Source organism: Opisthorchis viverrini (assembly GCF_000715545.1).
Source record: "Opisthorchis viverrini unplaced genomic scaffold opera_v5_127, whole genome shotgun sequence".
In the NCBI taxonomy this organism is placed as follows: domain Eukaryota; kingdom Metazoa; phylum Platyhelminthes; class Trematoda; order Opisthorchiida; family Opisthorchiidae; genus Opisthorchis; species Opisthorchis viverrini.
Window position 1 is genome coordinate 212,646 of NW_008751785.1, and position 11,552 is coordinate 224,197.

The 11,552-nt window shown below is 45.0% G+C and overlaps 1 protein-coding gene across 1 annotated transcript in view; it reads left to right on the forward strand.

Annotated features, from left to right (window-relative positions):
* Positions 1-11,552, forward strand: part of T265_06297 (hypothetical protein) — a gene marked incomplete at both ends in the record, with an annotated part of 38,499 nt that overhangs the window by 11,456 nt on the left and 15,491 nt on the right. Inside the window, 3 exons of the mRNA XM_009171524.1 lie at positions 4,225-4,276; positions 6,695-6,748; positions 7,917-8,007. Coding sequence (XP_009169788.1) covers positions 4,225-4,276; positions 6,695-6,748; positions 7,917-8,007 — 197 coding nt within the window. The remainder of the gene's footprint in view (positions 1-4,224; positions 4,277-6,694; positions 6,749-7,916; positions 8,008-11,552) is intronic.

Sequence of the window (11,552 nt, forward strand, 5' to 3'; positions counted from 1 at the left end):
TGAACAATACACATCCCGCAAACCCCACAAAATGAATAGAGCAAGCTTGATGACCTAGCTGGTAGAATCGGTCGATTGGCTTGTCTCACCCGAAGCTATTCAGAATCATGGTAATCACTCTTCGTTCAGGTACAGATAATCGTTCAAAAGATGTGATTGGTTCCATTTCATTCGGCGTATCATACGCAGAACACCAGGTTCTTCAAAGTTGACGTTTTAAACCATCGTTGTGTCTCATCTCTTTCGACAGCCGAAAACTGTGTTGCCTGCTAGCGAAACAGTCGTTTAGTCCTTCGTCCTGTTTGATGACACCGAAGCATGTGCTGATGCGCCTCCGAAGACTTAGTTTGTAGGCAATATAGGCACTTAGTGGGTTGTAATTATCTAATAATCGAACAGTTCTTTCTCTTTTTTTGAGATAGCTTCGTCTAAAGTTTACCGGTTCCACCGGTTAGTGAATTGCCTGTGTTTAAAATCCAGGGTTTAAGAATTTATTCACGATTGACTTGAAAATCAGTATACGAGCTGTGTTGATCGTGACGTTTCTTGTAGAGGAAAGGGACAAGAACGCCATTGACATTGATTACCAGCCATAGCTTGCAGCATCTCCAACCATGTACAGGAAGGATCAATGTGGTAGGTAAATTTGTTTACCTGGTAAGACCCGGTGGACTGGCTGGAGATGAGATCATTTTTTTCGAATAGGAAAGGCCAGGGCAGCTTTTACCAATCTCCGACATTTATGGCGCCGACGTGACGTGAGCTTGTCTATCAAGGGAAGAGTTTACACTGCGGTGGTGCTTTATGGCCCCTACGCGCAGAGGACATACGGAAGATGTCAGCGTATGATCATCGGTGTCTCCGCAGCATTAGTCAGGTCTGGTGGGAACATCGGATTAGTAATGCTTAGGCAAACCAGATGGTCTTGGGAAGAAGGAACTCTCCCGCGATAAGTGAACTAATCATAGGTTGCACTGGTTGGGACATGTATTTCGCAGGCCTGAATACCGTCTGCCTCACGGACGTCTTTTCTCCCAGCCCTGTGCTGAGTGAAAGCGACCGAGAGGTGGACAGTGTCTGACCTGGCAACGAAGTACGAAAACACTAACCTATAAACTTAGTTGGGTGGGCAACTGCCGTCTCCCTGGATGGGACCCCGGGGCTCAAATCACCAATAGTTAATGACATTAGCGGAAATGGTTCAGTCAGTGGTGCTCGTGCATCAAAGCCATCGCCATCAATGCGTAGCTACCCAATTTGCGAACAAACTGAACATGCCCTCGCCTCCAAGGCTTGGTTGTATTTTCCACTTTCCCGTTTTCCGGTGATCGAAACTGTAGCAGCTAGAACCAATGGCACACGGAAATTTAGCTAGTTTTTTTATACTCTGAAACGGCCTTTATCTAAACTGATTTCCATGTTTCGATCGACTCAGGTTCAACAAGAGCTATGCCTTATGCTTACTCGATGTCTGTGGGCGAGCATCCTAGAAGGATTCTGAAACCACTGGCAGCAAAGTACAGCTTTGTCTGACAACACTGGATGTACCGAACTCAGGCGAGACTTTAAGGTGAACCTGTACGCGTCCGAGAAAGTTGGTGTACAACGCTTTAGGAATGGTGAAGATTTTTGTGGGGGGCACTTTTGTTCCACAAACACTGCTGCAGTGCCTGGTCATCTATGGAGTCGAAGGCAGTTTTCAAGTCAATGATGTTTGGTGGAAGCAGTGCTGCTATTCCATACTACCTTGTGTACGCATCCTTCTGCAAAACCGGAATAGGATACGATCGAAAAGCACCTTGGATACCGAGGTTTTCAAACATGGTTCGCGTGACCCTTTCGAATGTAAGGATGGTGTTGATGAGCTCCATATTACAGATACTTTTTCTTCACTCCACATTGAACCAGTAAGTCTTGTCAACTAGGTTTTCTGGGATTCTTCGCCTTCTTTAAAGGTGAGCAGATGCAAACCGTCCGCCGAAGGTCGACTCCGAATCATCTCCCTAGATGGGATTCCACAGGACTTGTGCGTTCATATTACCTGCAGGGATGACAATGTGTACGCTTCTTGCTTGAAGAGTCAGTCCATAATTGCTGTCCGTAGGGACATAAACTAACTCCACAGACTGGCATTGATTTTTATGTCTAGTGGCATTAAGCTTGCTTGAGCTGGATATAACTGTCAAAATCAATCAAATTGTAAACGAACCCCAAAGAAAACCGCCCTGTCGGTTTTGTGGCGAATGGCACTATTCGCTCCACTGTCCCTACTGGAACCGCAGGCACATCATGTGCAGTCAAAAGGGTCACAAAGAGGAGTGCTGCAGAGACAGCTTCAAGAGCTTGCGCAAACAGCGACCCGACAGAAGGACGAAGGCAGAGGCCATGACCGCTACATTCAGGATGGAATCACCCGGTCGACGGAAATTCGTTGCAGTATGTGTCAATCGCACACCAGTTACCCTCCAACCCGATACAAGTTCTGATCCCACATTGATTTCAAAACAAACTTGGGACGTATTTGGAAGGCCACCATTAGCACGCACAAAGTTAATCGTTCATGATGCGTCTGGTGGAAGCCTCAAACTGACCGGAAAGCTTAACTCTTTCGTAACGTCCAAGGGGATTCAGCCCAATTGTTCTTGCTACCTCATGAACTATACAAGAACTACTGCAATACGTTCACGAGAACACATCCTGACAATCTTATCGTCACCACAGTTGCAGCCAAACAGGAGACCAGAGGGAGCACACGCGACGCAGCAGCTATTCAGCTCCTGGTGCCCGGCATCGGTAACCCTCTCCTTTCAGTCTATTTTGGCAAATCAGCAGCCTGTAACGTTGTATCCCAGGTCCGAACCCTTCAGTCTACAATGAAGTCCAGGAGGATCTTTCCATTTTCTATCTGGAAAGTCAAGAGAGAAGCACAAGCAGAAGGGAGACCTCAAAAGTCATACAGATACTGATTCGAGGATATGGGGAATTCTGTGACGGTGGACGCAGGGTCGAATACTACTTGAAGCACGGAGGCGCAAACTAAACGTCAAGGGAACCAACTTCAGACAACAGCGTCCTCAAGGGAGAGGTGTCCGGAGGCCAGCTGCTCCTAATATCCGAACATCATGCCCGTTGACAGTGACATGCCTTGATTGGCCAGAACGTCAGCCATTCTGAATTGAGCACCTATAGCTTGGCGCTTCTCGCCCCCTCATGAAGATCCTAGCACGATTTTGTGGAAAATTCTGTGATCACCCCATAAATATGGTTGTAATAATCTTCATTTGTCTCCATAAAGGGCTGTCTGAAGTTACCGTGCCTTTTGATATACCATAGTGGGCGGAACAAGAAACCAACAGCCGACACAGAACTGAACCACTGTTCCACAAGCCACAACAATAACCGAACGCTAAAATTCAATCCATCAAGGCGAAATCAGCCGTGCAACAGGATACAACTCCCATATCGTATATACCACTATCCCTTGCTTCTGTCTTCAGACTATGGACAGTAAAAATAGAAACCGAGTTCGTAGTGGGTGTTTTAAGATGAATGACCAAACTTGAGCCCCTCACACGTATTACTGTGACGCAGCATACGCAAACTTTAGGGACTTATTAGGTCGGATCGTGTATCGCCTATTTGCCTGCTTGACCCACTCTTAAGTAGACGAGGTCTCGCAAATATACAATTGTTAGTCTGGTTAATTTTAATGGGTTGTATAAGGCATGTCGTTCAGGTAGCTGACAATCAAATGCTTCGGCGATGGTTGTGTGTAAAGTTGAAAGGAATTTTTGGGGGACCTCGGTGAACACTGAACTGTAAGACCAGGTGAGACTTCCCGGTCGCTCAGACCGAGAAAGGAGTTACAGTTGTGGCATTCTAAGTTGAACCTTCGTCCTATATGTCTCGCTTCTATCGCCACTGTGCATTGCAGCTACGTTTGGAACCGCATCGGGCTTGTGATATTTTCTATTTTGACCGTATTGAATAATTTGCTGATAGTCGTAAAATGTAATCGATCCTCTCTAATCCGTGTTTCCTTGTTTCCTGGACAGTATCGCTGCCTCTTCAAACATGGGCATGCCGGTCGTCTAGAGGAAATACCTTTGGAAAAATACCAAAAATCAACCATGATTCAATTAAAATTGAGACCGTGGTCAGAAAAGGCTATTTCGTTTTCCTGTACTAACGGACCATTTTATTACCTTCCCTTCTGCATTCCAGACGGTGAAGCAACTTGGTCCCAAATTGCTGCTCGTGGTAATTTATTCCTCTGGTGCGTATCCGTGCGTTAATCAGGACTCACCATTGTCTGTAAAAACCGTTCAGTGCCTATATATATATATATATATAAAATATGGTGTCAAGCGTGGTGCTCAACGTCTACACGACGATTGTCATTTTTCCAACTACTGTTTAGTGGTCGTGTCCTCAAGTAATTTGTTACATGTCGATCGTGATGAAAATGAGGAATGACAGTGCAACAGAATCAGCTGATGTTTTTCAGACTTCCCTTTGTCTTCCGCTTTTATGCAAGTAAGAGGTTTGTGTAATTTTTGCACCCCAAAAACATGCTCCCGAAATGTGTCACTGATTTGGATCAGACTTTTTCCTTCTCAGGATTGTAGCACCTCCTCCAGGCTTGCTTCTCTCCAAGTTTCTGCTCTACATTCCAGCGTGCAATCGAAAGATAACTTGTTATCAAGTGAATTACAACGCGTCGTCGAGTGTTCGGACTGATCAGAAGGCATGTCGTGGTCATAATGTGCTTCTATTTGGTCTCATCGCGAACGGAATACATCGGCTTGGTTTAATGCTGAAATGTGCACAAGTCATATGCGCATTCCTCCACTGTACCATTACACTCACCTTCGTATCTTTAGGAGGTATCTGAACTCCATATAAATTGAGATGGCCAAATAAATTGCGTGAAAGGTAATCACAGTGGACTGGGGGTGAGATGGCCCAAGCCGGCGCGAATTCAATTCACTGACCGGAAGGTCCGTGGTTCGAACCCGACCTCCGCCTCTCGACTTTCCCTGTCTAGGCTTGGGCAACCTGGCGTGATTCCAGCCCTCGTGCTTCCTTCAGGTGGCATGGCAGCTAGGCACTGGAAGGGTGCTACAGCTGAACTTTTTTTCACGGTGGATTTTTATGCGAAACCACTGGTATGGAAGGAGTAGTTACAAACTGGCAGAGTTAACCCTGTGTATTACGGCCTTACAATCGTCGTACTTGGTACTACTTGATTAGGTTATCTTTTTAAAGTACCGAAATGCACATATTCAGCTTCCACATATCCAGCTTTTAACACATTTACTAAAATAGTCGTGCCTCGTGTCCGTGCGCGTGAATCACTGATAACCCTGGATAAAATAGGTGAGAATTTTCGATTTAATAATGTATATGAACGTATCCGGTGCACTAGGCACTGAAAGGTCTAGCAAGTCTTTCCTCCAAACACAGGTGCTTATAAGTTTTAGCTGCTCTTGTGAAAGTAACATGGACTGACAGCTCTGAACTGTATCACTGATCGTCGTAAAGTGTCGTCCATTGACAGCAATCGAGGGCACACTTAGTGACTTCAGGGGCTATGGGGCGAGATGGGCTCAAGTGGCTGGAGCGCGAATTTACTGACCGGAAGGTCCGTGGTTCGAACCCGACCTCCGCCTCTCGACTTTCCCTGTCTAGGCTTGGGCAACCTGGCGTGATTCCAGCCCTCGTGCTTCCTTCAGGTGGCATGGCAGCTAGGCACTGGAAGGGTGCTACAGCTGAACTTTTTTTCACGGTGGATTTTTATGCGAAACCACTGGTATGGAAGGAGTAGTTACAAACTGGCAGAGTTAACCCTGTGTATTACGGCCTTACAATCGTCGTACTTGGTACTACTTGATTAGGTTATCTTTTTAAAGTACCGAAATGCACATATTCAGCTTCCACATATCCAGCTTTTAACACATTTACTAAAATAGTCGTGCCTCGTGTCCGTGCGCGTGAATCACTGATAACCCTGGATAAAATAGGTGGGAATTTTTGATTTAATAATGTATATGAACGTATCCGGTGCACTAGGCACTGAAAGGTCTAGCAAGTCTTTCCTCCAAACACAGGTGCTTATAAGTTTTAGCTGCTCTTGTGAAAGTAACATGGACTGACAGCTCTGAACTGTATCACTGATCGTCGTAAAGTGTCGTCCATTGACAGCAATCGAGGGCACACTTAGTGACTTCAGGGGCTATGGGGGCGAGATGGCTCAAGTGGCTGGAGCGCGAATTTACTGACCGGAAGGTCCGTGGTTCGAACCCGACCTCTGCCTCTCGACTTCCTCTGTCTAGGCTTGGGCAACCTGAGAGTATCCTAGCCTTCGTGCTTCATTCGGGTAGCATGGCAGCTAGGCACTGGAAGGGTGTTATGGCTGAAAGATTTTTTTCAGAGGCAATGAGCCGCCGTCATACGGTAGTCGCGTTTCGTCGACCTCATCAATTGTTAGTTGTAGCTGATTGCGGGATGTTATAGAATTCAGGTGCGGCTGCATACTGATTCTACCATTTGTGACGAGCCCATATTCCGCATTCATTTGGACCAAAAGTGGTGAAAACCTTTGGATTTGTCGCTCGTTCCTCTTTGAAAGATAGCGAATAAATGTGAGAAATTGCGACTTAATGACTGAACACGTTTGATGTTTACCTTCTAGCGTCTTATTGCGCTATGTCGCCGCCCACGGAATGCTACCGAAGTCAGCCGTCAAGTAAGTGCAGTCGATTGTAACCTTTCGTCATCCGTTTTACTATAAGAGTCCCCTAGAAAATGTCCTTTCATTGTCCTTTCACTACTTCGTCGCCTGATGACAAACACAGGCTCAGTGCTATTGATATTGTTCCGAAACAAAGCAGTGTTTCGACTGACTTACTTTTTCAGACGGTCTATTCTAATCGGTAGATTCGGAAAAGCTTTAATGGTTGGCTGTTTGTATGGCTTCATTGTAGAAGAATCTTAACTATATTCAGGTTTGCCAGAATTTGGATTCCTTCGTGTACAGGGCCATATTAGGTTTTTTCAAAGGATCCAGCATCGTGTCCACAGATTTAGTGCCCGTACCTTGCTACCAAGGGCACTGTTTTCATTCTACGTAGCATTAATTTCGATTGGCCTCATACATTGGAGATAGTACTTGGTCAAGAAAAAAGGTACTCATTTGGCTGCTTTGTCCCCCAGTAGTTTTTAGTTCCTCGTTTCCTTACTTATGCAGTTTAGCTTGCCCACCATTTTTCTCTCTGTATTTCCACGGACCTCAGCACTTTGCTCTTACTCCTCGGAAGGAGTCATACTTAATTTAGTACAAGATTTTACCCCATTGTCAGCCTTCTTCACTCAATGTCTAATCGGTTTTACCACTTCGATGTACCTCAGTCGTACCCGCTAGTGACAAACATTTTCCTTTTTATTTTGCTTTAGGTATCATATTACTCAAGCCTGATGAACAGGAATTGTAGCCGACCCTTCGTCCTCACTCTAAGTGGTACTTTGCACCGCTCGACTTTGAAACTCACGATACCTAAAATTGACAATCCTCTCCACCTAGCCCGCAAGAGTATACTTGCTGCATGGTCAGTTGTGTGCGTTGTTTTTCGATCAAGGAAGGATTTAGATGATGCACGGGAATAGGCTCACAGAGCTTGCTTCAGCTAGCAGGAGACCCACTGGTGTACTCATCGATATCCCATCATCCTGACTGTAGAGTTCTGCACTGAATTTAGACCGTTTGAAGTATAACGCTGGTAGATTTTCTTTGTACTATTGGGGGGTAAGGGTAGTTGTGTTAGAATGCTCAGTACAATCACGTAAGAGGTTAATTGTTTCTACGAGTTCACTCCACGACGTAGAGTGGTTGAAAGAATAGTTTTCTTCACCCTTAGCGCTCTTTTGCTTTTTCAGTGTCTTCCGGCGTTGTGTGAATTGTGTATTGGTTTGCGGGTGGTACCTTTGGATCGATTCCTTCTTGTCCTGGTAAGCTGATGCTTTGTTATCATCTATGGTTGACTTTCATGTTTTTTGTAAATCCGTATTTATTTTGTTTTATATCAACATGCTCTGTAGAAGTGCTGTCCTATAGTGGTTGAATTTACTGCCATCGGTCTCGTGACTCACTAGTGACCACGGTCCAGCTTTTTCGTAGTTTTGCAAGATTGTAGATACCGTCATTTTACTCAGAGGGAGGAGGTTTGACTTATTTTCAAAATATGGTCTCTTCCGTAACCGACTGCTCCTTAGACCTTACGGGGAGCGAATAATCGATGTTGCACACTAATGTCATGCGTCGATGATGATCCGTATTTATTTTGTTTTATATCAACATGCTCTGTAGAAGTGCTGTCCTATAGTGGTTGAATTTACTGCCATCGGTCTCGTGACTCACTAGTGACCACGGTCCAGCTTTTTCGTAGTTTTGCAAGATTGTAGATACCGTCATTTCACTCAGAGGGAGGAGGTTTGACTTATTTTCAAAATATGGTCTCTTCCGTAACCGACTGCTCTTTAGACCTTACGGGGAGCGAATAATCGATGTTGAACACTAATGTCATGCTGTCGATGATGATGATGATGTTCCTGGCGAGAGAGGGAGCACCACAGAGGAAGGAGTACCTGGAGTTACATGAGGGTTAGCCGCCTGTCTTGAAGATTTATATTCTAGGCCCTGGCTGACGTAAAATGTTACGAATCCGCCAGTGAATTGGCCTCCCTTCAGAAATGCCTTCCTTAGCGGGCCTGATTTGCACAGTCACGCATTATTTTTAGCATACTTATCAACCTGATAAGTGGCCTTATTATAAATGCTGCAACCCAAAGTCGAAAGCCGGAGGTGAGAGCCACTGCACTGTGATTTAACCCGCCACACCACTGGTCCACTTTCTCACCCGCTGGCCGAGGTACGTCAGTGGATTGACCATTGAAAGACACTGCAGTGACAGATGTCGATTATGGTGCATAACTCGCTCCTACTTTACTAAGTGTACTGGAAAAAAGTAGCTCATAGACGCGGCTAAGGTCACGCAAAACTTTTCGGAATTCAGGATTACTAGGGTATTACTGTTTTGCTTCACGCTGCTTGCACTAGGAGTATGCTTGGTCAAGGTGGTTAATAGAGTCATACACCATATATCAGAAGCTAATACTACCAACTACGAATAATGAAAGTGTTTTTCGTAGTTTATCAATGCTTCAGTGTTTGAGGCGGGTATATCTGTCATACTCAAAACCATTGGGAGGTAGTTTATTTAACCGGAAAAAAAGAACTCTTCTGGAGCTGAAAGGGTTTCTGGAAAACTCACTTCTTCGTGGTTACATCTGTGTTGTCATAGTTATCCATGGGGTATCTGGGTAAACTCTTTCTGCATTCGAGTTCAAGGTTCTAAGTGATACCGGAGTCCAGCGGCTGCAGTATGAAGAAGGCCTGGGTTTGAGATTGTGTCTAATGCGACTCAGGATATGCAATGTATGTCTGACGGCAAGCTAGCTTCCACTATTCTGGGGTTTCTTAGTTCTTCCACTGCAAACGGGACTTCTTTTCGTGGAAGCGTTCTGGCCTAGTAGACAACATTTCGAACCCTGTTTTCTCAAACTCTATGTATAGCGTTTACAGTTTTGCTCGGACAGCATTTAAGCACTATGATCATCAAACAAGTCATGCTGTCGATGATGATGATGATGATGATGATTGGCCGACGCTTCTCCTCTCCAAACTGTTTTTTATCGGCGCTCTGTGCATGTGTGATTTAAATAAACTTGTAGCGCCGCTGTACGATAGGACAGGCAACACAGATTTCTGTGTTACATCGTTTCGCAGACTAACCCGCGTTTATTAGCGGAGATTTTAGGTCAACATCCGTGGTTACCAATCCATCCGCATAACATACAACGAAATAAATAGACTGAAATCCCAACCTGCTCCTTTGGTACGTGTTTTGTTTTCTTTTAGACGAAGATACTTACTCTCTTCATCCCCGTTCAGTTTCATGATGGATGAGGTCATGAGGCAAACAGCCGATCGAATCCTGGTGCTTTGGTCACTTTTGGCAAGAATCTCGCCAATCTGGAGTATACATACGTCCATCCACAGTTTGACGAAGTAGGACGTATGCACAGTCTCATCACACCCTCCGGTATTCGCTATGTACCCGAATGCTACAGAGTACTACAGGGTGCTATATCTCTGAGCATGTCCTTTGCTGGTTGAGGGGAGTAGTGAAAGTTGTGGGGAACTTCGCACGTCCCCGTAGTTGCATTAGCTCCGGTGGACGTCGGATTAAGTCACTTGAAGACCCGAATCACGTTTGCCAATTCGTTCTACCTGTGGTATTTATCATCAGGTTTCATGAGTTTCGTGTGACAGCTTCAGTACGGACTGTGTTATTCCGAGCTACGTTCTGTGTGGGTCCTATTTTCGTGTATTTAACCACCGGTGTCTCATGACCGTTGATTCCTTTGGAAGGCATCAGTGAATTCTTAGCATCGTAATTCATTCGTAAACAGCACCAAACATCACTAAGTATGATGCGTCAGCCATGTGCTACACAAACCGATCAGCCTTCTTCATTCTTCTTTCAGAATGGTTATACTTCGCGAGTTTGAAAACGTATGACGTCTCCAAAGGACCTTAAGCCGTTGCGCATTGTAGATGGTAGAAATGTAACAAGAACCTACGATAAACTTCACTGAGAAGTGGCAGGCTTATTTGGAGAACTCAGTTGTTCGGCCTCCTTTCATTCAGATACACTGGGTTTTTCCAAAAATTGTTATCAATTAGACCTTCCGTACATGTGCTTATAGGTCTGGTTCAATGCGAGTTCCAATGGGCATGATGTGTAATGTCATTGGAATGTATTTGGAATTGAAGTCTGTTTTTCGCAGTGCAGAAAACGTGTGACGACATTCTGGTCTTAGATTTGATTTATCTAGACGTTGCTTGCACGGTGAGCTGCATGTGGCTTTGTACGGAATGCGATGCCGAGCACTTAGCAGGGTCTCGTAGAAAGCTGTCTATTTCAGAAATTCACCTATTCAACTTGTAAACTCTTGGGTCATTCCAAGCCCATTTGGATGCACCCTCATCCGAGTCATGTCGATATTCGCTTTGTGGTTTCGCTACTCATAAGTAGTTGCAAACCAATGCCGAAGTCGAATTGCTGCGGCAAGCAACGAAGGGAGCCCAGATTCTGTTAATTTTTCGGCATGACGGAATGACCTCTAGAATGAGGTGTATAAGCAGTTTGACAATTCGGCGTAATTGTATCCCGTGGTCTAGGGAGACTGTCATGGATTGGAAACCTTCCATTCAGTTGCGATGCTTTTTGTTTATCCTTATTCTTCGTATCTACGATCTAATATTTACCAATACAAAGACGCGTTGTGCGAACGGGGTTTTTTATTGATTTACCACTACTCTCTCAGGATGATTTTTCTGATCGCTAGTCGACTGTTCGGTACCTCCCAGGAATGTGTGTGCAATGTGGGCGTTCGGAAGTTTCCCTACATAGGCACGCTAACAATACTAG